Source organism: Aotus nancymaae, unplaced genomic scaffold, assembly GCF_030222135.1.
Source record: "Aotus nancymaae isolate 86718 unplaced genomic scaffold, 86718_ANA_hifiasm-v0.15.2.pri h1tg000002l, whole genome shotgun sequence".
NCBI lineage: Eukaryota > Metazoa > Chordata > Mammalia > Primates > Aotidae > Aotus > Aotus nancymaae.
Genome location: NW_026988413.1, coordinates 9,222,229 through 9,249,293, shown reverse-complemented (window position 1 = coordinate 9,249,293; position 27,065 = coordinate 9,222,229). Strand labels below are relative to the sequence as shown.

At 45.4% G+C, this 27,065-nt stretch overlaps 1 protein-coding gene across 1 annotated transcript; it reads right to left on the bottom strand.

The window, feature by feature from the left end:
• Nucleotides 1–1,921: 1,921 nt before the first annotated feature.
• Nucleotides 1,922–24,037, bottom strand: ZNF786 (zinc finger protein 786). Its single transcript, XM_012444009.3, has 4 exons — nucleotides 23,970–24,037; nucleotides 11,893–12,019; nucleotides 6,905–7,057; nucleotides 1,922–4,777 (listed from the first exon to the last, which is right to left on the bottom strand). Exons 1-4 carry the CDS (start codon nucleotides 23,985–23,987, stop codon nucleotides 2,715–2,717), a joined length of 2,361 nt encoding a protein of 786 aa, XP_012299432.3. The 5' UTR covers nucleotides 23,988–24,037; the 3' UTR covers nucleotides 1,922–2,714.
• Nucleotides 24,038–27,065: the final 3,028 nt, after the last annotated feature.

Here is a 27,065-nt window from a genome sequence, read left to right as displayed (position 1 = left end):
TTTTTGTTTGCAGATGCCTCCTTTTTCATAAAATTATGTCTTTGTTTTATAATAATGCTGTCTTTGCTAATTTTTCTGAATGTGCTTTAAAAATTTATCTTCTATTTCCTGAATTACATGATTTTCCCAGAATATATTTTCTTTTCTTTTCTTTTTTTTTTTTTTTTGAAACGGAGTTTCGCTCTTGTTACCCAGGCTGGAGTGCAATGGCGCAATCTTGGCTCACCGCAACCTCTGCCTCCTGGGTTCAGGCAATTCTCCTGCCAGCCTCCTGAGTAGCTGGGATTACAGGCACACGCCACCATGCCCAGCTAATTTTTTGTATTTTTAGTAGAGACGGGGTTTCACCATGTTGACCAGGATGGTCTCGATCTCTTGACCTCGTGATCCACCCACCTCGGCCTCCCAAAGTGCTGGGATTACAGGCGTGAGCCACTGCGCCCGGCCCAGAATACATTTTCTTATCTTAATCTTTCCTTTTTGAGACAGGGTCTCACTGTCACCCAGGCAGGAGCGTAGTGCCATGATCACGGCTCCCTGCAGCCTTGACCTCCTGGATTACTCAAAGGATCCACCCACCTCAGCCTCCCCGAGTAGCTAGGACCATGGGCAGTGCCACCATGCCTGGCTCATTTAATTATTTTGTAGAGACCAGGTTTCACCATGTTGCCCAGGCTGGTCTTAAATTCCTGAGCTCAAGCAATTCTCCAGCCTCAGCCTCCCAAAGTGTTGGGATTACTGGCATGAACCACTGTGCCCAGCTGCTCCTTCTCTTTCATATAAAACTTTTTCCTTAAATATTTGATAAGCTTTGCCTACTATTCATATTTAAGAATGCAGCAACAGACAATTAGGATTTCTGTGCAATTCACCATATAATTCTTTTATTGCAGAATATCTGGCCCAGTATTTCTCTGTCCAAAATATCGGACAGAAAATTGGTTGTGATATATTGTTTTATAGTAATGTCTATTACAGTTTACCCATAATTCCATTCTTCAGAATTTCAGGTCACCTTTTTATTTTATTATTTTTTTTAAAGACGGGGTTTCACCATGTTGGTCAGGCTGGTGTTGAACTCCTGACCTCAGGTGATCCGCTCACCTTGACCTCCAATGTGCTTGGATTACAGGCGTTAGCCACCACACCCAACATTTTTTTTTTTTTTTTGAGACAGAGTCTTGCTCTATCACCCAGCCCTCTCAGGTTCAAGAGATTCTCCTGCCTCAGCCTCCCCAGTAGCTGGGATTACAGGCATGCACCACCAGGCCCGGCTAATTTTTTTTATTTGTAGTAGAGACAGGGTTTTACTGTTGGCCAGGCCAGGCTAGTTGTGAACTCTGACCTCAGATGATATGCCGGCCTCAGCCTCTCAAAGTGCTGGGATTACAGGCGTGAGCCACAGCGCCCAGCCAGGTCAGCCATCTTTTACATGAAACATGAACCCTCTGAAAATCAGTAATTCTTTGTACAGAGTACAACTCTGTTCCTAGAATATATACCATGAACACCCCACATTCACCTAATGTCACAAACAAGGCAGCCTTCACTTTTTCCTTCAAGTTGGACTTGTGTCATGTCTTTCTTTTGTTTTTTCTTTTGACATCATGTTTATTTTTAACTCTCCACACTAAATGGCTGTAATGCTTCTGATTATTTTGTCATAACTCAGCTTTTAGTCCTCTGATTAAAGTAGCTCTCTTCTTCAAGTAGCATCTCTTAACTTCCAAATCTGTATCTCCTGCTCCAAACTCCAATCTAAGTTCTGATTTTGTACTTCTTAGGGCTTCTAGGCTTATGTCTCTTCAAATGAAGTTAGCCAAATTTTGCTGAAATTATCAGCTTTTCCTTAGGGGGAATGAGGCATAATCCCTACGGAAGCAGTTAAGAAACTTCAGCATTCAAATAAACAAACTAAGACTCAGGACAATTCATTTAATTGCTACCAGTTTACAAATAAATGAAAGAAAACCAAATCCAGTAGCATTCGAGGCCTGCAACAAAATTCACTGGATTTAACCCACAGTTTAAGATCACACTCTGAAAAAAAAAAAAAAAAGTAGAATAACATTTAATAGCCACCCCTCCTTTCAGCTTGAGAAAGGTACTGTAGGGGTTTCCTTCTGTCTTAATTCAAGCTGGTATTTTATAGTGGGCTTAGCATTCGGGCAAAAATTGCCACCGAAGATGGCAGGAAAAATAAAGATCTCTTTTGATCACTGGATAGGAAACATAAGGCTTGGCGCAGTGGCTCACGCCTCTAATCCCAGCACTCTGGGAGGCTGAGGTGGATCACAAGGTCAGGAGTTCAAGACCAGCCTGAACAACATGGTGAAACCCCATCTCTACTAAAAATACAAAAAATTAGCCGGATGTGGTGGCAGGCATCTGTAATCCCAGCTACTTGGGAGGCTGAGGAAGGAGAATTGCTTGAACCTGGGAGGAGTTGCAGTGAGCTGAGATCGTGGCACTGCACTCCAGCTTGGGTGACAGAGCAAGACTGACTCAAAACAAAACAAAAAACAAAAAACAAGAAATTGGTGATTTTCTGAAAAGACAATCCTTTGTGGTTCTTCATATTCCTAACTTGTATTACACTCTCGCTCAAAGGACACCTGCTCCTACAATCCATCTTCCAGCGGGTCTGGCTACTGTTGCTGTGGATTTCCCGGCAATACCCATCCTGCTCAACGCTTTAGCTGTCCCACTCTGTCTCAACTCCAATCGGCCTCTATCATTGCAAACAGTTGGCTGAGCCTTTTCTTAATATCCAGATCATCTGGAGCAGGACAGGATTTTGCGTGTACTCTGGTATGTTCTGCAAGCTTAGATTTATAAATGAAGCCCTTCCCACAGTCGCCACAGGCAAAGGGCCTCTCGGGCCTGTGGATGCGCTGGTGCCTCAGCATGTGTCCCCTTTCCCGGAAGTTCTTGTCACACTCAGGACAGTGGAAAGGCCTCTCCCCTGTGTGCAGGCCCTGATGACTGAGCAGCTGCGCCTTCAGGCGGAAACTCTTGTCACACTTGGGACATTGAAAAGGCTTCTCTCCTGTGTGCGTCCTGATGTGCTCAATGAGCTTTGAGTGTTTCACGAAGCCCTTACCGCACTCACAGGAGAACGGCATCTCCCCGCTGTGCTGCAGCTGGTGGGCCTTCATGTCGGCCTTCACGCGATAGCGCTTGCCGCACTCCGGACACTGGAAGGGCCTCTCTCCCGTGTGCAGGCGCTGGTGGCTGAGCAACTGTCCCTTAAGGCGGAAGCTCCTGTCGCACTCCGGGCACTGGAAGGGCCTCTCCCCGCTGTGCACGCGCAAGTGCTCCGTGAGCTTGGACTGTCTGGTGAAGCCCTTGCCGCACTCCCCGCACGAGAACGGCCTCTCCTTGCTGTGCGTGTGCTGGTGGGCCTTCAGGATGCCCTTCAGGCGGAAGCGCTTGTCGCACTCCGGGCACTGGAAGGGCCTCTCCCCGCTGTGCACCCTCAGGTGCTCGCGGAGCTTGCACTGGTGGGTGAAGCCTCTGCCGCACTGGCTGCAGGAGAACGGCCTCTCCCCGCTATGCCGCAGCCGGTGGGCTCTCAGCATGCTCTCCAGGCGGAAGCTCAGCCCACATTCTGGGCACTGAAAGGGCTTCTCGTCCGTATGCAGCCGCTGGTGCCGCAGCAGCTGTCCCCTCTGACGGAAGTTCCTGCCACACTTGGCACACCAGAAAGGCTTCTCCCCGCTGTGGACTCGAATGTGCTCCGCGAGTTTACACTGCTTGGCGAAGCCCTTGCCACACTTCCTGCAGGAGAACGGTCTCTCCCCACTGTGCGCGTGCTGGTGGACCTGCAGCAGGTGGCGCAGGCGGAAGCGCCGGGGGCAGTGCGGGCACTGGAAGGGTTTTTCTCCTGTGTGCGCCCTGCAGTGGTTGGCGAGCCTGGTGCTCGTAGGGGAACGCTCGCCACATGCTGGGCAGGAACAGGGCCCCTCCACGCCGTGCTGCAGGGCCTCCGTGTCCCCCTCCTGGTGGCCACTCTCTTCCCTGGGCAGGCGCAAGCCTGGCTTCTGTCCTGAGTGCATACTGCTGGAGGCCCCGCCGCCTTCTCCCCAGGAGGCCAGCCCCTCCTGGCTGTGCTGGCACCGGCAGGCCTGCGTGCTGTCTACCGGGAGGGAGAGCTTGCTACACGGGGTGCACTGGGCAGGCTTCTGCCGGAGGCAGTGGCTGGGATAGGCCCGCTCCCATCGTAAGCACATTTCACTGTCAGAGCTCTGGAAGGGGCCCCTACCCGTGTGTGCCGCCTGATGGCGCAGCAGACATGGCTTCCGGCGGAAGCTCTTACCGCACGTGCCACACCGGAAGTGCTTCTGTGCCCAAAGGCAGCTCCGCAGCAGCTGTGTCTCTGCCCGCCTGTTGAGTTTCTTCCAGGCCCTAGGTAGCCGGTCCTTCGAGTGGCCCCTCTGGTGCATTACTAAATGGTTGTTCTCCCAACAGCTTTCCCTGCAGACAGGACAAGGGTGCTGGGTGCTCTCCCAGGCAGGGACGTCCCGCAAACCAGGGAGATCCAGATTTCTGGGACCTGGGATTCCTTCTTTTTGGGCCGATTCACTGGGACCACGGGCCAGTGGTGGAGAAACCCTAGCATCATGTCTCTGTGGGCTCCCAAGGGTGATGCCTTGGTCAGGCCTGAAGGAAACCGCTTCCCTTTCTCCTAAAAGGGATCCAAAGGAACACTGGCTCTCAAGAGGATCTAATTGGAAATGGCTTTTAGTTTTTTCTGAATTCACAGCCTGCTGGCTTCCTGCAATTGAAAACAGAAATTCAGTCGGTATTCCTGTCTGCTGCACAACTAACGATTCTCACAGTCAAGTGATCCACAAGAGTGTCTTGTGGAAGCCTGGGAACCCAGCTTCCACTGAGCTACCCAACCATACAGTGTGGTCTGTCTTATGGCCAAAGTGAGTTTGGGTGAGTCTGCTGAAACTAAACTGAACAGACATATCTTTTGATAATACTGAAAAATGGAAAATATAGGTTGCAAACGGAGAGTGTAAGCTCTGGAATCAAACTGCCTGCTTTTGAATCCTATCTGTCCACTGTATAACCTTTGTCAGGCTAATCTCTTTTGGCTTCAGCTCGTTCTGTAAAAACATGAAAACAAAAGTACGTAAGACGGCTGTGAGAATTAAATGAGCTAACGTGCATGAGGTGCTTGGCATGGTGGCTGGCATAGTGCATGCACTCTGTAAGTGCTGACTGCTGTCATGACTTCAGGAACATCAGATGTATCCCATTTTGATGTACAGACACACCCGGAGTCCTGAGCTGAGGATGGCAGTAAGTTCCTATCAGAGCCCTGACTAATACCACAGTTACATGTGATCCTTGAGCCATTCTATCTCTAAGACCTGGCAGCAAGGGTTGGTCCTATTTCACCCTCCCTAACCCCATTTCTGCCAATGTTTCAAGGTTTCTTGGAAATAATAACAGGTGGTAGAAAGTTAAGTAATTTGTGGGGAAAAACCTTCACTTTCGAACGAAGCAGATAAAAACTAAAACTGACAAGATTTCTTGAAACAATGCTCCCATTTGACTTTTTCATTCTGTACTTTAAAACTGATTTAAGGCCGGGCGCGGTGGCTCAAGCCTGTAATCCCAGCACTTTGGGAGGCCGAGGCGGGTGGATCACGAGGTCAAGAGATCGAGACCATCCTGGTCAACATGGTGAAACCCCGTCTCTACTAATACAAAAAATTAGCTGGGCACGGTGGCGCGTGCCTGTAATCCCAGCTACTCAGGAGGCTGAGGCAGGAGAATTGCCTGAACCCAGGAGGCGGAGGTTGCAGTGAGCCGAGATCGCGCCATTGCACTCCAGCCTGGGTATCAAGAGCGAAACTCCGTCTCAAAAAAAAGAAAAAAAAAACTGATTTAAGAATCCAAAAATCTCGGACTCTCTCATCATGACAAGAAATCAAAGAGAAGAGTTAAGATTGAAGTATTCAAGTAGACAACAATTCTCTAATTCAAGTAGATAACTAATTCTCTAGTTAGGAAGGAAGCCACATTAGTCACAAAAATCTGGATAACCATGGGCCAGGCATGTGACTCACACCTATATTCCCAGCACTTTGGAAGGCTGAAGTGGGAGGACTGCTTGAGATCAGGAGTTCGAGACTGCAGTGAGCTATGGTCATGCCACTGTGCTCCAGCCTGGGTGACAGCGATATCCTGTGTCTTAAAAAAAAATCTGGATAACCAGTTTCTGCTGAGTTCTTACTATATATCAGTGCTCTCTCTCTTTACATACACACACACACACACACACATATATATATATATGTATTTTTTTTTTTGAGACTGAGTCTTGCTCCATCACCCAGGCTGGAGTGCAGTGGCATAATCTCAGCTCACTGCAAGCTCTACCTCCCAGGTTTAGGTAATTCTCCTGCCTCAGCCTCCTCAGTAGCTGGGATTACAGGTGCCCGCCACCACGGCTGGCTAATTTTTTTGTATTGATAGTAGAGAATGGGTTTCGCCATGTTGTCCAGGCTAGTCTAGAACTTCTGACTTCAAATGGTCCACCTGCCTTGGCATCTGAAAGTGCTGGGATTACAGGCTTGAGCCACCACACCTGGCCTAACACCATGTATATTACCAAGTCAATCCTATAACATGGGTACTTTCATTTTATAGATGAGGCATTGAAATACTGAAAGGTTCAATAACTTGCCCAAAGTCACCAAGAAAAAGCAAGATCCAGAGATAGGCTCCAGAACCCACATTCCTAACCATGATGCTTCACTGCATTTATCTAGAATATAAGAATCATCAAACCTCAGCTTGCCCAAACAGGATGACAAGATCAGAGAAGGGGAACAAATCTAAACACCATGTCTTAAGGTCAGGGCCCTGATTTCTTAATACTCACCCCAAAACAGCTGTTCCTCAAAACCTGTCTCTAAATGCAAATCAACAGAGGAACAAATTATGTTTCCTGATTTCTGTGATTCTCTCCAGTTCCTGAAGGGCTCTTCCCCCTGTTCAATCCAGGATATTAGTTCTGGTTTTGGAAGTCCATCATCTGCACAGAGAAGTCAGACAGGGTAGTTTAACTTCCTGAATTTAAAGCACACTAAGTTTCTCAATTTCTCAACATTCACTCCTGGGACAAAGTATGAGAACACATGTCAAAAAACAAAAAAACAGGTTTACACAAAGATGAGAAAACTGCCTACACATCCTAACAGTGCTTCCTTAGTCTGTCTGGGCATGTCAGAGCAATTGTGTTTTAATTTTGTCATGGGCCCCATACATCTAGCAATGCTCTATTTTGTCCAAAAACAAAATGGCTAATGCTTATATATATTATATATAATGTTTATATGTATTATATATATAAATTATATATATATATTTATATTTATTGTATATATATATTTTTGAGACTGGGTCTCTCTCCAGTTGCCAAGGCTGGAGTGCAGTGGTGCCAACATGGCTCACTGCAGCCTCGACTTCCTGGGTGCAGATGATTCGTCAACTTCAGCCTCTTGAAGAGTTGGGACTACAGGCATGCACCACCAGGCCAAGCTAATTTTTGCATTTTTAGTGGAGACAGGTTTCACCATGTTGCCCAGGCTGGTTTCAAATTCCTGTGCTCAAGCAATCTGCCTGCCTCAGCTTCTCAGAGTGCTAGGATTACAGGCATGAGCTACTGCACCCAGCCTTCAATATTCTTATAGTGATTTAATAAGAGCCAAATCATAGGGGTCCAATTTTAAAGCAAGTTGGTTATGGCAAAAATGTGGTAAAAAGGGTTTTTTAAAATAATGCTTTCAGTTATTATTATTATTATTTTAGATAGGGTCTCACTCTATCTCCCAGGCTGGAGTGCAGTGGCATCACAGCTTACTGCAGCCTCAACTTTCTGGGCTCCAGTGATCTACCCATCTCAGCCTTCTGAGTAGCTGGGACTACAGGCAAGAGCCACCACACCAGCTAATTTTTTTTTTATTAGTTTTTGAGATGGGGCTCTCACTGTGTTGCCCAGGCTAGCCTCAAACTCCTGGGCTCAAGTAGTCCTACCACCTTGGCCTCTCAAAGTACTGCAGTTCAGTGTGAGCCACCGCACTTGGCCAGTAGTTTGATTTATTAAAAGTATTTCTAGCACATGGAAAAGGAGAAAAATATACAAAAATCTGGATGCCATCTAATTCTGTCAAATCCTACCACGCTGACACACTTCAGGTTTTTTGTTTTTTTGTTTTTGATAGGGTTTTGCTGTGTCTCCCAGGCTGAAGTGCAGTGGTACAATCACAGCTCACTGCAGCCTCGACCTCCTGAGCTCAAGCAATCCTCCTACCTCAGCCTCCTGATAGCTGGGACTACAGGCAGGAGTCCCCATGCTCAGCTAATTTTTGAATTTTTTGTAGAGACAGGGTCTCCCTAGATTGTCCAGGCTGGTCCTGGGATAAAGATATCCTCCTTCCTCGGCCTCTCAAAGTGCTGGGATTATAGGCATGAGCCACCACACCCAGCCTACTTCATGTTTTTTAAAGATATGAGACTTTACACAGTTTAAGCCCCCGTATATCCCTCTCCATAGGTAGGCACTACCCTGAATCTGGTGTATATTATTCCTATGTATGTTCTTATTTCAAAATATATACATAAAAATGTATAAAATATTGCTGGGTTTAAACTTTATATAGACCATGCCACATCTTACTGCAACTTGCTATTCTCTCCTCAAATTATATTTTCAAAATGTCTCCATTTTGGAACACTTGGCTTCATTTGATAGTCTTTGATTATATGAATATATCACAGTCTGTCTTTTTCTTCTGTTCCCTGGCATGCCTCTATGAATACACACATAAGCACTGACAGTTCTTGGAGTGAATTGCTGTATCATAGGATAAGTACGTCTTCAATTTTACTGTATGTTACCAAATTGCTCTCCAAAGTGGCTGTGCTGACCGACAATCTCAACAGAGTAGGAATGCTCACTTTGCTTCACATCTTGACAATACACGATGCTATCAGATGTTTTTCTATCTCGAACATAGTACCGCATAATAAGGCTTGCTATCTGATAGGACAATCACCTTCCATCTTGTTCCATAAGACTGTCATTATTCTTGACTTGGTTCTCCCATGTTCTTTAGGATCAGCTTATCAAATTCCATGAAAAGCTCTATTGGGATTCTGACTGAACTTGCTTTGAATCTACAGATTGATTTGGGGAGAGAATTCACAGAAGGCAGAAAGGTCCATGTAACTGACTGTTAGATTAAGAAGATGGGGGTTCTCCTAGCTAGCCACAGTGGCTCACGACTGTAATCCCAGCACTTGGGGAGGCCAAGGCAGGTGGATCACTTGACCACAGGAATTTGAAACCAGCCTGGGCAACATGGCAAAACCCTGTTTCTACCAAAAATACAAAAAATGAGGCAGGCATGGTTGTGTGCACCTGTGGTTCCAGCTACTCGGGAGGCTGAGGTGGGAGGATCTCTTGAGCCCGGGAGGTGGAGGTTGCAGTGAGCTGGGATCACACTGCTGCACTCCAGGCTGGGTGACACTGGGTGACAGTGAAACCCCATCTCAAAAAAAAAAAAAAAAGATGATAATGATGATGGATAATCATAGGGATATGATGAAAGCATGAAAAAAAGTTGTGGCCTAACACTGAAAACAGTGAAACAAGTTAAAATGTAGCATAATTTTGTCTTTTTCTTTTTTTTTTTGAGACAGAGCCTCACTGTCACCCAGTCTTGTGCAGTGGCACAATACTGGTTCACTGTAGCTTCCACCTTCTGGGTTCAAGCGATTTTCCTCCCTCAGCCTCCCAGGTATCTGGGATTACACACATGCACCACCATGCCCAGCTAATTTTTGTATTTTTAGTAGAGACAGGGTTTCACCATGTTGGCCAGGCTGGTGTCAAACTCCTGACCTCAAGTGATCCACCCACCTCAGCCTCCCAGAGTGCTGGGATTACAGGCGTTAGCCACCACAGCTGGCCAAAATGTAGCATAATTTTGAACAACTGATAAGAATGACAAAAAGGGAATCCATTTGATCTTGATGCTTGGAACATTCTCAACAGGTTGGCACAGGGTTAATGACACAGAATTATATTTATGTCTCTATAGATTCATTTACTGCAACTGATTCTTCAGTAACAATGAAAATAATGTAATGTTTTCAGTTAGATGTTTTTGAAACAATCCATAGATACAGCCTGTAAAACTTAACTATGGTAACAGAACAGAATATAAATATTAGAAACTGCAATATAAGGAAGTATGGCTGTCATGAACTGGCAGAAGAGATGAAGGGAAGAACTAGAGAACTAATTATCTTTATATACTGAAGGAGTCAAGAGATGAAATTGATGGAACACAAGCTAGAATCTTTTTTTTTCCCTTTTTTCTTTTTAAGAGACAGGGTCTCGCTATGTTGCCCAGGCTGGAGTGCAGTGGCAATTCACAGGTGCGATCCCGCTACTGATCAGCACAGGAGTTTTGACCTGCTCCATTTCCGACCTGGGCCGGTTCACCCCTCCTTAGGCAACCTGGTGGTCCCCCGCTCCAGCTCCCGGGAGGTCACCATATTGATTCTGAACTTAGTGCGGACACCCGATCAGCATAGCGAACTACAGTCCAGAACTCCTGGGCTCAAGCGATCCTCCCACCTCAGCCTTCCGAGTAGCTGGGACTACAGGCACGTGCCACCACGCCCGGCACAAGCTAGAATCTTAAACATATTATTGGCCGGGCACGGTGGCTCAAGCCTGTAATCCCAGCACTTTGGGAGGCTGAGGCGGGTGGATCACGAGGTCGAGAGATCGAGACCATCCTGGTCAACATGGTGAAACCCCGTCTCTACTAAAAATACAAAAAATTAGCTGGGCATGGTGGTGCATGCCTGTAATCCCAGCTACTCAGGAGGCTGAGGCAGGAGAATTGCCTGAACCCAGGAGGCAGAGGTTGCGGTGAGCCGAGATCGTGCCATTGCACTCCAGCCTGGGTAACAAGAGCGAAACTCCGTCTCAAAAAAAAAAAAAAAAAAAAGAGCAAAACTCCGTCTCAAAAAAAAAACATATTATTTTAAATTATAAAGCTGACCAACAGAGGCACAGAAAACTATCAAAAACTGGGGAGCAGAAGACAGAAGAGTGTATAAGTGAGCTAATGCCTCATTTTTCAAAGTAATTAATTAATGCTTTCTAAACTCAATAAATCAAGATAGTTAGCATAAGCATATTTAGATTGGAGGAAGCCACTTTAAAAACAAACAAAAATGGTTAAAAGTGATTGCCTTCAGGTAGTTAACTGAATGTGGAGGTAAGAATGAAGCAGGAGACTCTCTGATCTTTCACTTGATGCTTCTCTGAACAGACTGATTTTTTAAAAATTATATTTGATAAATAAAAAGAAATATAAAAACCAAATAAGCAAAAAGAACATCCAATATCATAACCAGGCAGAGAGAGCTACTCTTAAAACACTTCCTTGTACAGCCTTCCAAAACAGGTTTTCTGAAGTATTTAGACCCCACTGTAAAAGTTGTGAGGTAGGGATATCCCAGGTTAAAGATATACAGGGCACTTCAAGAATGTGCGCTAGGTGTGCTCCTATGTGGACGATCATGGCATCCTGACAGTGTCATGACTAAAGGCCCCTCATATATAATATTTAGTCACCCCATCACCTTACACTGCTCAAATATTCTCAAGCAACAACGTCTACCCTTGAGTAAGGATTAACAGTGTTGACAAAAGTATTAACAAAAGATTACAGAGTAAAAATATCCTTCTGAGAAATCTTGCTACCCAAGAAACAGGAGCAGCAAGTGACTGTGACCCCTTACAGGATCCAGTTCCATGCCCTACCCACAAAGGTGAACAGGCCTTACCTAGAGAAATGAGAGTCTCATAATTGCTTCTCATCACACGCTTGTAAAGCTCCTTCTGCCATGCCTGTAGATCCTGCCATTCTTGCTCCGAGAAATAAATGGCAACATCCTCAAAAGTCAGAGGTAGCTGAAATTGTAGACATAAGACATATGCATTCGTGATTGCTTCAGAACGACTCCAGCTCCTTCTCCTTGTTAATTTAAAAGACTTCTGCCGTGGACAACTGTTTTTCGTTGTTCAGCAGCTTCTTCCTGGAAAACTACTCCTTCCCAAACTCCAATCACATCGTTCTGCTGCTAACCACTACACGCCCCCCTCCACGTTTCATTATGTTTGTTCAAAGTATATGTACATATGTAAAGTATGGAATTTTTTTTACAAAAATGGGAACAAATCACTTTGTAGCTTCATTCACTTAATATGTCACAGATCTCTTTCTAGGTCAGTAATATATATTGAGGCAAACTTATTTGTTTGGTAAAGTTGCATTAATATTCCATGATTAGATATACCCCACTGATGGGACACGCATTGTTTGTTTCACTTATAAAATACAGTGTTCTCACGTGCTTCCTATCTATCAATGCTTTTACTTCTGCAGGTTAAGTCTAAAAAGGAGAACTACTAGCTGGGCACGGTGGCTCATGCCTGTAATTCCAGCACTTTGGGAGGCCGAGACAGGTGGATCACAAGGTCAGGAGATCAAGACCATCCTGGCCAACATGGTGAAACTCTGTTTCTACTAAAAATGCAAAAATTAGCTGGGCGTGGTGGCAGACACCTGTAATCCCAGCTATTTGGGAGGCTGAGGCAGGAGAATCGCTTGAACTGGGAGGCAGAGGTTGCAGTGAGCCGAGATCGTGCCACTGCACACCAGCCTGGGAGACAGAGTGAGACTCGGTCTCAAAAAAAAAAAAAAAGAACTACTAAATCAAAGAGTATACACATCTTCAATTTTAATAGATAACATTAGATTGTCATCCAAAAATAATCCAGCACATTTACCCTTGCTATTAACATGAGACTTCTTGTTTTTTTACACCTTTGACAGCACAAAATGTTCTTAAACTTTATTTTTTGCCAATGTGGGGCGGCAAATTGTATTTCAGTGTTTTAATTTACATTAATATGTGAGGCTGGAAATCCTAGCCAGAGCAATCAGGCAAGAGAAAACCCTAAACACTCCTCCAAAAGGACTCTCTTAGATTTGACAAATGAATTCAGGAAAGTCTCAGGTTATAAAAAAAAAAAGTATATAAATTAGTAGCATTTCTATACACCAATGACGACCAAGCTGAGAAATCGAGAACTCAGTACCTTTTACAATGGCTGGAAAAACAATAAAATACCTAGGCATACACTTGATGTGCTTTGGCTGTGTGTCCCCACCCAAATCTCCTATTGAATTGTCATCCCCAGGATTAGAGGAGGGCCCTGGTGGGAGGCAACTCAATCATGGGGGGCGGACTTCCCTCTTGCTGTTCTCAGGATAGTGAGTTCTTATGAGATCTGCTTGCTTAAAAGTGTAGCACTTCCCCCTTCACTCTCTCTCTCTCTCCGGCTCCAGCCACGTGAAGACTGTACCTGCTTCCCCTTCGCCTTCTGCCATGATTGTAAGTTTCCCGAGGCCTCCCCAAGAAGCAGAAGACTAAAGAGTTACCAGCAATTGGTTTTGAATTTTATTGCTTTTCTAAAAACTGCATTAGAAAAAATGCAACACACACAAATTTGTTAGTATTGTTTAATATTTATGTTTATTATAGTTGACTTAGATTAATGGACACTTCCTGAGGTTCATAAGTAGGAGTATGTAAATTATGTATTTTAGTTTAAAATACTCTAATTACATAAGCATACATCCCACTTTTTATTGAACTGCAACTGTTATTGCTGTATGTCCTTATTTTCTATGGGTATTAATCTTGTTTCAACTTTATTTTTTATTTTTGAGATGGAGTCTGGCTCTGTCGCCAGGCTGGAGTGCAGTGGTCGGATCTCGGCTGGGCTCACTGCAACCTCCAACTCCTTGGTGCAAGCTATTCTCCTTCCTCAGCCTCCCGAATAGCTAGGATTACAGGCATGTGTCACCACACCCAGCTAATTTTTCTATTTTTAGTAGAGACAGCGTTTCACCATGTTGGTCAGGATGGTCTCGGTCTCCTGACCTCGTGATCTGCCCACCTCAGCCTCCCAAAGTGCTGGAATTACAAGCGTGAGTCACCATGCCCAGCCTAATTTTTATTTTTATTTACTTTTATTTTGAGACAGTCTCACTCTGTTGCCAAGGCTGAAGTGCAGTGGTGTGATCTTAACTCACTGCATCCTCCACTTCCCAATTCTCCTGCCTCAGCCTCCTAAGTAGCTGGGACTACCTGTGTGCACCACCACCCATTTTTTTTTTTTTTTTTTTAAGTAGAGACGGGGTTTCGCCCTGTTGGCCAGACTGGTCTCCAACTCCTGGCCTTGAGTTATCCATCCACCTCGGACTCCCAAAGTGCTTAGATTACAGATGTGAGCCACCATGCTCAGCCTCTTTATCTTTTATTTAATTTTTTTTTTTTTGAGATGGAGTTTTTCTGTTTTGCCCAGACTGAAGCAGCACAGTGTTGGCTCACTGCAACCTCCTTCTGCCGGGTTCAAGCAACTCTCCTGCCTCAGCCTCCCGAGTAACTGGGATTATAGGTACCCACCACCATGCCCAGCTAATTTTTGTATTTTTAGTAGAGATAGGATTTCACATTGGCCAGGCTGGTCTCAAACTCCTGACCTCAGGAGATCCACTTGCCTTGGCCTCCCAAAGTGCTAGGATTACAGGGTGAGCCACCAAGTCCGGCCAAAAAAAATTTTTTTTTTTTTTTAATTTTAGGTTCAGGAGTACATGTGCAGGTTTGCTATATAGGCAAATTACGTGCTGTGGGGGTTTGGTGTGCAGATTGTTTCATCACCCAGGTAATAAGCATAGAACTGATAAGTAATTTTTCAGTCCTCATCCTCCTCCCAACCTCCACCTTCAAGTAGGCCCCATTGTTATTCCCTGCTTTGTATCCATATATTCTCAGTGTTTAGCACCCCCTTATGAGAACATGTGGTACTATTTTTCCTGCATTACTTCACTTAGGATAATGGCCCCCAGCTCCATCCGTCTTTCTGCAAAGGATACGATTTTCTTTGATGGCTGCATAGCATTCCATGGTACATATGTACACTTTCTTTATCCAGTCTACCATTGATGGGCATTTAGGTTGATTCCACATCTTTGCTATTGTGAATAGTGCTGCAATGAACATATGCATACATGTGTCTTTATGCAGAACAATTTATATTCCTTTGGGTATATATTCCTTTGGGTATAATGGGATTGCAGGGTCAAATGGCAATTTATATTCCTTTGGGTATAATGGGATTGCAGGGTCAAATGGCAATTATGGCCAGTTGCAGTGGCTCATGCCTGTAATCCCAGCACTTTGGGCAGCCAAGGCAGGCAGATCACCTGAGGTCAGGAGTTTGAGACCAGCCTGGCCAACATGGCAAAACCCCGTCTCTACTAAAAATTCAAAAATTAGCCGGGTGTGGTGACGGGCACCTGTAATCCCAGCTATTTGGGAGGCTGAGGCAAAAGAATTGCTCAAACCCAGGAGGCAGAGGTTGCAGTGAGCCGAGATGCACCACTGCACTCCAGCCTGGATGATAGAGTGAGACTCCATCTCAAAAAAAAAAAAAAAAAAAAAAAGTTAATTCTGCTTTGAGTTAAGAAATCACCAAACTGCTTTCCACAAAGGCTGAACTAATTTTCATTCCTACCAGCAGTGTATAAGTGTTCTCTTTTCTCTGTAACCTTGCCAGCATCTGGTTTTTTGTTGTTTTTTCCTTAAACATTTTAATAGTACCCATTCTGATTGATATGAGATGGTACCTCATTGTGGCTTTGTCATTTTGGTTTTGATTTGTATTTCTCAAATGGCTAGTGATGCCGAGCATTTTTTCATATGCTTGTTGGCCATGTGTATGTCTTCTTTTGAGAGGTGTCTGTTCATGTCCTTTGCCCACTTTTTAATCAGTTGTTTTTTGCTTGTAAATTTAAGTTCCATGTAGATTCTAGGTATTTGACCTTTGTCAGATGCATGGTTTGCAGATATCCCATTCTGTAGGGTCTGTTTACTCTGCTGATAGCTTCTTTTGCTGTGTAGAAGCTCATTAGTTTAATTAGGTCCCATGTGTCAATTTTGTTTTCATTGCAATTGCTTTTGGAGTCTTCATCACAAAATCTTTGCCAGGGCCTATGTCCAGAATGCTATTTCCTACATTATCTTCCAGGGTTTGTATAGTTTTAAGGTTTTACATTTAAGTCTTTAATCTATGTTGACTTGATTTTTGTATATGGTATAAGGAATGGGCACAGTGTCAGTATTCTGCATATGGCTAGCCAGTTATCTCAGCACCATTTGTTAAATAGGGAGTCCTTTTCCCACTGCTTTTGTTGACTTTGTAGAAGATCAGATGACTGTAGGTGTGTGGCATTATTTCTGGACTCTCTATTCTGTTCCATTGGTCTATATGTCTGTTTTTGTACCAGTACCATGCTGTTTTGGTTACTGTAGCCTTGTAGTATAGTTTGAAATTGGGTAGTGTGATGTCTCCAGCTTTGTTCATTTTGCCTAGGACTGCCTTCGCTATTTGGGCTCTTTTTTTGGTTACATATGAATTTTATTTTATTTTTTACATATGAATTTTTAAAGTTTTTTCAGCCAGACACTAGCTCACACCTGCAATCCCAGTAATTTGGGAGGCCAAGGTAGATTAATTGCTTGAGCCCAGGAGTTTGAGCCCAATCTGGGCAACAGAGCTAACCTCATCTCTACCAAAATAATAACAAAATCCAGAAAAATTAGCAGGGTATGGTGGCACATGCCTGTAGTCCTAGCTACTTGAGAGGTTGAGGTGGGAGAACTGCTTGGGTCTGGGAGGCAGAGGTTGCAGCATGCCTCTACACTCCAGCCTGGGCGGCACAGCAAAACCCTGCCTCAAAAATAGACAAACAACAGCTGGACACAGTGGTTCACACCTGTAATCCCAGCACTTTGGGAGACCAAGGTGGGCAGATCACCTGAGGTCAGAAGTTTGAGACCAGCCTGGCCAACATAGAGAAACCCCATCTCTGCTAAAAATACAAAAATTGTTGGGCATGGTGGCACATGCCTTTAATCCCAGTTACTCAGGAGGCTGAGGCAGGAGAACTGCTTGAACCCAGGAGGCAGAGGTTGCAGTGGGCCAAGACTGCACCACTGCACTCCAGCCTGGGCAACAAGAACAAAGCTCCATCAAAAAAAAAAAAGAGAAAGAAAGAAAAGAAGGAAGGAAGGAAGGAAGGAAAGAGAGAAGAGAGAGAGAGAGAAAGAAAAGAAAAAGAAAGAAAGAAAGAGAGAGAGAGACAACATAGTTTTTTTCCTAATTGTCATTGGTAGTTTGAGAGGAATGGCAATTAATCTGGAAACTGCTTTGGGCAGTATGGCCATTTTAACAATATTGATTCTTCTTATCCATGAGCATGAAGTATTTTTCTCTTTCTTTGTGTTATCTCTGATTTCTTTGAATAGTGTTTTGTAATTCTTGTTGTAAAGATCTTTCACCTCCTTGGTTAGCTGTATTCCTAGGCATTTTAGTCTTTTTGTGTCTATTGTGATTGGGACTGCATTCTTGATTTGGCTTTCAGCTTGGATGTTGTTGTATTGTAATGCTACTGATTTTTGTACACTGATTTTGTATTTTCAGACTTTGCTGAAGTTGTTTATCAGATCAAGGAGCGTCTGGGCACACCATGGGGTTTTTCTACATATAGAATCATACAGTCTGCAAAAAGGGATAGTTTGACTTCCTCTATTTCTATTTGGATGCCTTTTATTTCTTTCTCTTGCTGGACTACTCTTGCTAGGACTTCCCATCTTTTTGTTATATTCACTGTGAAATTTAGAGTTGAGTTTTAAAACTCGAATGATTCCTCTATATTTGTTTTAGTGTGTTTAGTATTGCTATAAAGGAACACCAAGGTGGGGTAAATTTTAAAGTAAAGAGGTTTATTTGGGTCACAGGTCTGCAGGCTGTACAAGAAGCACAGCACCAGTGAAGGTCTCAGATTGCTTCTGTTCATGGTGGAAGGTGAAGGGGGCCGGGCCTAGTGGTGGCTCACACCTATAATCCCAGCACTATGGGAGGCCAAGGTGGGTAGATCACCTGAGGTCAGGAGTTCAAGACTAGCCTGGCCAACATGGTAAAATCCTGTCTCTACTAAAAATACAAAAATTAGTCAGGCGTGGTGGCAGGGGCCTGTAATCCCAGCTACTCAGGAGGCTGAGGCAGGAGAATCACTTGAACCCAGGAGGTAGAGGCTGCAGTGAGCCGAGATCATGCCATTGCATTCCAGCCTGGGCGAAAAAGCAAGACTCCATCTCAAACAAAACAAAACAAAACAAAACAAAATGAGCTGGCATGTGCAGAGATCATCATACGGTAAGAGGAAGCAAGACAGGGAGACCAAGGGGTGGATGTGTCAGGCGCTTTTTAACCAGCTCCCTCAGGAACTAACAGAGGATAGCACCAAGACATTCATGAAGGATCCACCCCCCGTGACCTAAACACCTCCCATTAGGGCCCACTTTCAACACTGCAGATCCAATTTTGACATGAGGTTTGGGGACAAATATCCAAACTGCAGATGTAGCAACACTTAAATCAAATTCATTATTTTAAGTTTAATGAAATACAGTCATTTCTGCTATAATGCTTGTTTTGAAATGTGAATTTGTTTCAACATAATTGCTGTATTAGGAGACAATATATTACAAAATTTTGCATTTGCTCATGTGCAATTCTGTCTATAAGAAACACTAGATTAGTGGTTCTCAATCAGAACAATTTTGTCCCCTGGAGACATTTTTTACTGTTATAATGCGGGGGCGGCCTACTGGCATCTAGTGAGGAGCAGCTAAGAATACTGGTAAACATCCTACAATGCACAGGACAGCCCTCAAAACAGAAAATTATCCAGCACAGGATGTTAGTAGTGGCAAGGGTGAGAAACTTTGTGAACTATGTGAACAAACAGAACTGAGCTGCCTAGATAGAAATAAAATGCACACATGCAACACACTTCAAACATCAGATTACCCTGTGTTATGACCCCTGCTTATCCACCTCTGGGGTCACAACTTTCCATCTCATTCAGATAACCTTCCTTTCACCACTTCACAATAGCTCACAAATTGCAAAGTTTGTTATACCCACTTCCACAAGCACATTTCAGGTAGTTTTTTTAGGGTTTTTTTTTTTTTTTTTTTTTTTTGAGATGGGGGTCTCACTCTGTTGCCCCGGCCAGAGTGCAGTGGTGCCAATACAGCTCGCCATAACTTTGATCTCCTGGGCTCAAGTGATTCTCTTGCCTTAGCCTCCCGAGTAGCTGAGACCACAGGGATATGCCAGCCTGGCTAATTTTCTGTAGAGAGGGGTCTCACCATGTTGCTTAGGGTATTTTTGTTGTTTTTGTGTGTGTGTGTGTGACTGAGTCTCGCTCTGTCACCCAGGCTGGAGTGCAGTGGTGCGATCTCAGCTCACTGTAACCTCTGCCTCCGAGGTTAAGTGATTCTCCTGCCTCAGCATCCCAAGCAGCTGGGATTACAAGTGCCCGTCACCATGCTAGGCTATTTTTTGTATTTTTAGTAGAGACAGGGTTTCACCATGTTTGCCAGGCTGGTCTTGAACTCCAGATCTCAGGTAATTTGCCCGCCTTGGCCTCCCAAAGTGTTGGGATTACAGGCGTGTGCCACCGCCAAGGCTTATTGCAGACAGTTTTTAAGGCAATTAAGATTAGTTATTAATCATCAAAGTGCATAAAACTGCTTTTAGGTTCTAATTCTTTCTTGTTAACACTTCACAGATGAAAGTTTGAGTACTGCTTGCCTAACATTTCTCCCAACAAGCTCTGTGGTTTTTACTGCACAATTTTGCATAGTACTGTGATTTTCAGAAATGCATATGCTGTATTATTGCAGAACTGAATGTATGTTTAAACTTCTGTGCTAAAGAACCCATTCTCGCCGGGCGCGGTGGCTCACGCCTGTAATCCCAGCACTTTGGGAGGCTGAGGCAGGTGGATCACGAGGTCAAGAGATCGAGACCATCCTGGTCAACATGGTGAAACCCCGTCTCTACTAAAAATATAAAAAAATTAGCTGGGCATGGTGGCGCGTGCCTGTAATCCCAGCTACTCAGGAGGCTGAGGCAGGAGAATTGCTTGAACCCAGGAGGCGGAGGTTGCGGTGAGCCGAGATCGCGCCATTGCACTCCAGCCTGGGTAACAAGAGCAAAACTCCATCTTAAAAAAAAGAAAAAAAAAAGAACCCATTCTCTCCTCTTCTCTGATTAAAATTCCTTACTCTTAAAATGCTTTTAAAATTTTTTTTACAAGTTTAAAGATCCAGAAAGTTACAGAGAAAACTATAACAGCATCCTAGTAGTCACTACTGATTTAACAAGTTTAACATTTTCCTTCAGAGTTCCTTTTAATGAAATAGAATGTAACAGATGAAACTCAAGCTCCTGTGGTTTCTCTCTTCAATCACTTTCTGATATTGTCACATTCTCCTTCCTTTGTAAAGGCAAACATTATGATTAGTATGCGAGCTTTTCACTTCATTTTAATATATATATGTATCGATAAATCACATCACTTTGTATCTTTTATACATACTTTATTATACTGCAACTTGTATTCTTCCCTCAAAATCAACATTTTGAGATCTGTCCCTGTTGATTATATATAGAGCTAATTTATGTTAATTTTCTATAGTGTTCCACTGTCTGAATGTTACAAGTTTGTTTGTTTTTGAGACAGAGTCTCGCTGTGTCACCCAGGCTGGAGTGCAGTGGCACAATCGCGGCTCACTGCAACCTCCACTTCCTGGCTTCAAGCAGTTCTCCTGTCTCAGCCTTCCAAGTAGCTGGGACTAGAGGTTCATGCAGCCACACCTGGCTAAATATTTTTGTATTTTAGTAGAGACAGGGTTTCACCCTATTAGTCACCTTGGTCTCAAACTCCTGGCCTCAGGTGATCTGCCTGCCTTGGCCTCTCAAAGTGCTGGGATTACAGGCATAAGCCACTGTGCCTGGCCTAACTGTCACCAGTTTTAAATCCATTCTTTTATTCATTAATCATTTCTTTTCAGGTGTATAATTTCACTGTTTATATCCTTTCCATACACTCACACACACAAACACACATTTTATATATATATATACACACACACACACACATATATACACATATATATATATATATATATATATGAGCAAAACTTTGCCTCCAAAAAATAACTATATATATAGGCTGGAGTACAATGGCTTGATCTCGGCTCACTGCAACCTCTGTCTCCCCAGTTCAAGCGAGTCTTCTGCCTGAGCCTCTCAGGTAGCTCAAATTATAGGAGCCTGACACCATGCTTGGCTACTTTTTGTATTTTTAGTAGAGATGGGGTTTCACCATGTTGGCCAGGCTGTCGAACTCCTGACCTCAGGTGGTCCACCCATCTAGGCCTCCCAAAGCGCTAGGATTACAGGCGTGAGCCACCGTGCCCGGCCCTATCTCCACATTTGTATTGGGTTACTTATTCTTTCATTTGTTGTATTTCCTTATATAACTTACATATTGATTATTGACTATACAATTAAATACTTTGTCCTTGATTGTGGCTTACTATTAAATTTTGTTTATGCTATCTCATATAGAAGTTTTCAATTTTAAAGCAAATATAACAATATTTTCTTAGGTCTCTTTACTTTTTGAGTCTTAAATTCTTTTCTATACTGAGATCACAGATGCTATTGCCTGAACGTCTCAAGTTCTTTTATGTTTAGATTTTTAATTCATCTAGCATATATTTTTTTTAATGGTATAGCAATTTATGTTTTTTTTTTTTTTAACTCCTCAAATGGAAAAGTCAGTGGTCCGAAGTCGGCTTTTGAGGTCTGTGTATTAGCTTCCTAGGACTGCTGTATCTAAGTACCACAAACTGGGTGGCTTAACATAATAAAAATGTGTTCTCTCATAATTTTGTTGACCAGAGTCTGAAATCAAGGTGCCAGCAAGGCCAGGTTCTCTCTGAAAAGCTCTAAGCCCTAGAGTCTATGAAAGAATCGGACCCATATCTTCCCCTTAGCACATTAATATGCTTATGTATGTATGCATGTACTCTTTTCTTTTCGTTTCCTTTTTTTTTTTTTTTTTTTTGAGACAGAGTTTCGCTCTTGTTACCCAGGCTGGAGTGCAATGGCGCGATCTTGGCTCACCGCAACCTCCACCTCCTGGGTTCAAGCAATTCTCCTGCCTCAGCCTCCCAAGCAGCTGGGACTATAGGCGTGCGCCACTATGCCCGGCTAATTTTTTTTTTTTTTTTTTTGAGACGGAGTTTCGCTCTTATTACCCAGGCTGGAGTGCAATGGCGCGATCTCGGCTCACCGCAACCTCTGCCTCCTGGGTTCAGGCAATTCTCCTGCCTCAGCTGGAGAATTGAGTAGCTGGGATTACAGGCACGCTCCACCGTGCCCAGCTAATTTTTTGTATTTTTAGTAGAGACGGGGTTTCACCATGTTGACCAGGATGGTCTCAATCTCTTGACCTCGTGATCCACCTGCCTCGGCCTCCCAAAGTGCTGGGATTACAGGCGTGAGCCACCGCTCCCGGCTAATTTTTGTATTTTTAGTAGAGACAGGGTTTCACCATGCTGACCAGGATGGTCTCGATCTCTTGACCTCGTGATCCACCCGCCTCGGCCTCCCAAAGTGCTGGGATTATAAGCGTGAGCCAACGTGTCTGGCCTTCTTTTTCTTTTCTTTCTTTTGAGATGGAATCTTACTCTGTTGCCCAGGCTGGAGTGCAATAGCATAATCTCGGCTCACTGAAACCTCCGCCTCGCAGGTTCAAGCGATCCTCCTGCCTCTGCCCCTCTAATAGCTGGGATTACAGGTACGCACCATCATGCCTGGCTAATTTTCGTATTTTTAGTAGAGACAGGGTTTTGCCATATTGGCCAGTCTGGTCTCCAACTCCTGACCTCAGGTGATTCACCAGCCTCCGCATCCCAAAGCGCTGGGATTTCAGGAGTGAACCACCACCCCTGGCCACTCATTCATTCATTCATTTATTTATTTATTCTGAGACGGAGTCTCACTCTTGTTGTCCAGGCTGGAATGCAATGGGGCGATCTCGGCTCACTGCAACCTCCACCTCCCGGGTTCAAGCGATTCTCCTGCCTCAGCCTCCCAAATAGCTGGGATTACAGGCGTGAGCTGCCACGCCCAGCTAATTTTTGTATTTTTAGTAGACTCGGGGGTTTCGCCATTTTGGCCAGGCTTGTCTCGAACTCCTGACCTCAAGTGATCCACCCGCCCCAGCCTCCCAAAGTGCTGGGATTACAGGCTTGAGCCACCACACCCGGCCTAATTCATTTAATAATCAGCAAAAATCCTCAAAAGAAAAGTTTACAAGATATAAATACCCTCTAAACCTCGATTTTAAGAAACCACTAACTTAAATTTTTGTATCCTCTTCTACTCCTTCTAATGTATCATCTCACACTCAACACAAACCACGTTAGAAAATACATTCTGACACTGAAGCCCCCGTCAAACACCATTTCAACCACTCGGAATCTAAAATCTTTTGGAACAGTTGTTCTGACTTCGATGACTACGATGTAAAACTGGTTAACGGGTAACATCCACTTCTGGCCTCAGAGCTTTTATCCTTTCCGCCGTCTGCCAGCCTCGCCCAGGCTCCTCCCCGTTCCTAGGTCGGCCTCGGTCCACGCTCGGCATTGTCAGGGGTTTGGTTACAGACAAGCCGCGGGAGCGGAGACCACCAGCTCCCCGCAGGGCCCGGACTCCACACCCCCAAACGAAGCGGCCTGCAGACTCCGTCCTACCCGTGCACCGCGGCCGCGCACGGGGACCCCAGGACACGGGCTAGCCCGGAACCCGAGGACCCACCCCGACCCCGAAACCGGGCGTCCACACAGGCCAGCCCGCTTACCCGAGGCGGCTCCGTCATGGCCCCCGCGGTCCCGCCCGGTCCCGGCAATGCTGACCGTCCCCGGCAGCTCCGCGGGAACCAGCCCCACTGCGCACAGACTCCCCTTCCACTCCGTCCCAACCTGACTCCCAGGGACAGCCCGTGTGGCCCCCAATCGAAGCGCCGGCCAGGCGCGGTGCATGCTGGGACTCGGCGCCGGGTCGCGGCGGCCGCTCCGCCTCACAGCGCCCCCTGCGGGCGGGAGGAGCGCCGCCGCCCAGGGGTCGGGACTCAGAGGAGGGGTCTCCGGGCGCCCTCCGTGCCGGCCGCGGCATTCCGGTCTTTGAGGGACCCTTGGACTCCTGGGATCTACATCGAGGGAGGCAGCCGCAGACGAGTTGAGGGACCTTACGGATGGGGAAACGGAGGCACGTGGAGATGGAGAGAGCAGGGACAGGGAGACGCGCTCCACAGAAGCCCAGACTGAGAGGCAGCGAGAGGGGAGCGTCCGGTGCGGTCCCTCCCAAAGCCGCCCCCGAGTCAGGGATGAGCTCGAGGGCTTCGTCTGTGAGGGGGTCCCGGGAATCCAGCGAGGCCGGGCAGGGGGCGGGAGGCGCGCGCTGCCCGCGGTGGCCCGGGCTGTCCGTCCCGCCGGGGACTTGGAGGCCCTGGGGTCCCCAGGCTTGTCCCGTCGGTACGCGGAGGTGGGGTCCGCCCACCACGCCCGGTCCCCGTGGGTCCAGGGCCCTTCTGGGCTCCCCGGGCCGCCACGCTCCCTCCTTGGCAGAGAACGGCCTCGAGCAGAGACCCCGTGGGGAGGCCACCCCAGCTTCAGGGCCGCCTGCGGGACTCAGGGTCTCAGGGTGGCCCAGGGACGCGGGCCGGGCACCCCCGGCCCTGGCGGGAAAGAGAGACAGAGCGGGAGAAGACAGAGGAGGCCATGACACAGGGCGTGAGAAACACGGGGACGCAACAGGGGAGAGGTGGGAAGACGCAGAAGGAGAAACCAGGGAGAGACAGAAAGGAGAGAGAGGGCGAGGAAGGGGCTGGCGATTGTGCACAGAAAATCAACCTCGCATTCTGTCCTGGTCATGTCTTAGGTGTCAGGCTAAAGTAACAAATGAAAAGTGTGCAGTTAGGAGAGGGTGTCCATGAGAAATAAAATAGTCCCCGAATAGGCTAAGGAGCGTGTGCACATCTGTGTTTGCCACTGAATCAAGACGTGTACATGCACCTTACTGTTGAACATTTTTTACTTTTACAAATGTTATACGGTACAATTGTTTTCTTACGCATAGTGCTCTGAACTTTTAACTATGAACTTAAAAAAAAATACTTTTAAGGTATATAGAAGTATAACTTCTGGCCGAGTGCGGTGGCTCATGCCTGTAATCCCAGCACTTTGGGAAGCCAAGGCAGGCGGATCACCTGAGGTCGGGAGTTGGAGACCACCCTGACTAACATGGAGAAATCCCATCTCTATTAAAAATACAAAATTAGCCGGGCATGTTGGCACATGCCTGTAATCCCAGCTATTTGGGAGTCTGAGGCAGGAGAAATGCTTGAATAGGCAGGTGGAGGTTGCAGTGAGCTGAGATCGCAGCATTGCACTCCAGCCTGGGCAACAAGAGTGAAACTCTGTACCCCCGCCCCCCAAAAAATAAATATACTTCTATACTACTACATAGAACTCCAAATTTTAACATATGTATAAACATGTAACTGACATCATAATCAGACTGTTGTAGAACCTCAAAATCAGGCTTGTGTACCTCGGGCAGCTGAGGCCAAACACTGAGACACCAGTGCTTGGAGATAGAGGCAAGGTTTAATGATTCAGCCAAAGTAAGAAGGCAGCAGAGCAAATCTCTAAAATCCGTCTTAACAAAAAAACAGAGAGTTTTAATGGGGCTAGAGAGTAAGGGAAGGGAGTTTCAGGGAACCAAGGGGAAAAGTCTGTGTTTCTTCAGTCTGATAACACCTTGAACAACCAGACTTCTGGGCTCAGTGGCTGGCCTCAATGACCTTGAAGGCATTAATTCCCCCTGCAACAATTTTTCATGACCCTGAAGTTATCTTCTCCTCCTTGACAATGAAACAGTGCATCAGCAGTATACAATTATATTGTGAGAACAAGAAATATTGAGCAAAAAGTGAGTGGTTAAAACATGCAAACAAGCAAGGGCCTGATCAGAATTTTCATTATTTCAGTCCTTAAGAACTGCAGGATGCTGAAGTCTCAAGGGGACTGGTTACAAGGCTATTGGAAGTTTTATCACCCTCTAAAATGCCTTGTAATATCTTTCTTTAAATTTTTCTAGAGATAGGGTCTTACTATGTTGCCCAGGCTGGTCTCAAAATCCTGGCCTCAAGCGATCCTCTGCCTGGGCCTCCCAACGTGCTCAGGTTATATGTGAGCGCCACCGTGCCCAATAAGCTTGTAATGTCTTTGGACTCACCTCCCTTCCTACATCTGTAACCCTTAGCAAGAGCTGATTTATTTCTGTCTCTATAGTTTTACCTTTCAAGAATGTCACATAAATGAAATTATACAATATATAACCTTTTGAGATTTCTAAAAGGTTACAACATACAACAGTATACCTTTGAGATTCATCCACATTGTTATCTGTATCAATGTTATCGAGGAACACTGGGTGTAGTGGCTCTCACCTGTAGGTCCCTCAAGGGATCCTGAGGTGGGAGGACCTCTTGAGCTCAGGAGTTCAAGGCCAGCCTGGGCATTATAGCCAGACTCCTTTCTCTAAAAAGAAAACAAAAGTCAGGAACCGTGGCCCATGCCTGTAATCCCAGCACTTTGGAAGGTGGATTCGGGCAGATCACTTGAGGTCAGGAGTTTGACACCAGCCTGGCCAACATGGCAACACCATCTCTACTAAAAATACAAAAATTAGCCAGGTGTGGTGGCACCTGCCTGAAGTCCCAGCTGCTTGTGAGGCCGAGGCAGGAGAATTGCTTGACCTTGGGAGGCAGAGGTTGTAGTGAGTGGAAATCACACCACTGCACTCCAGCCTGAGTGACAGAGCAAGACTTTGTCTGAAAAGAAAGGAAAAAAATGCATTAGTACTATGTATGTATTGTAGTTTGTATAGCTAC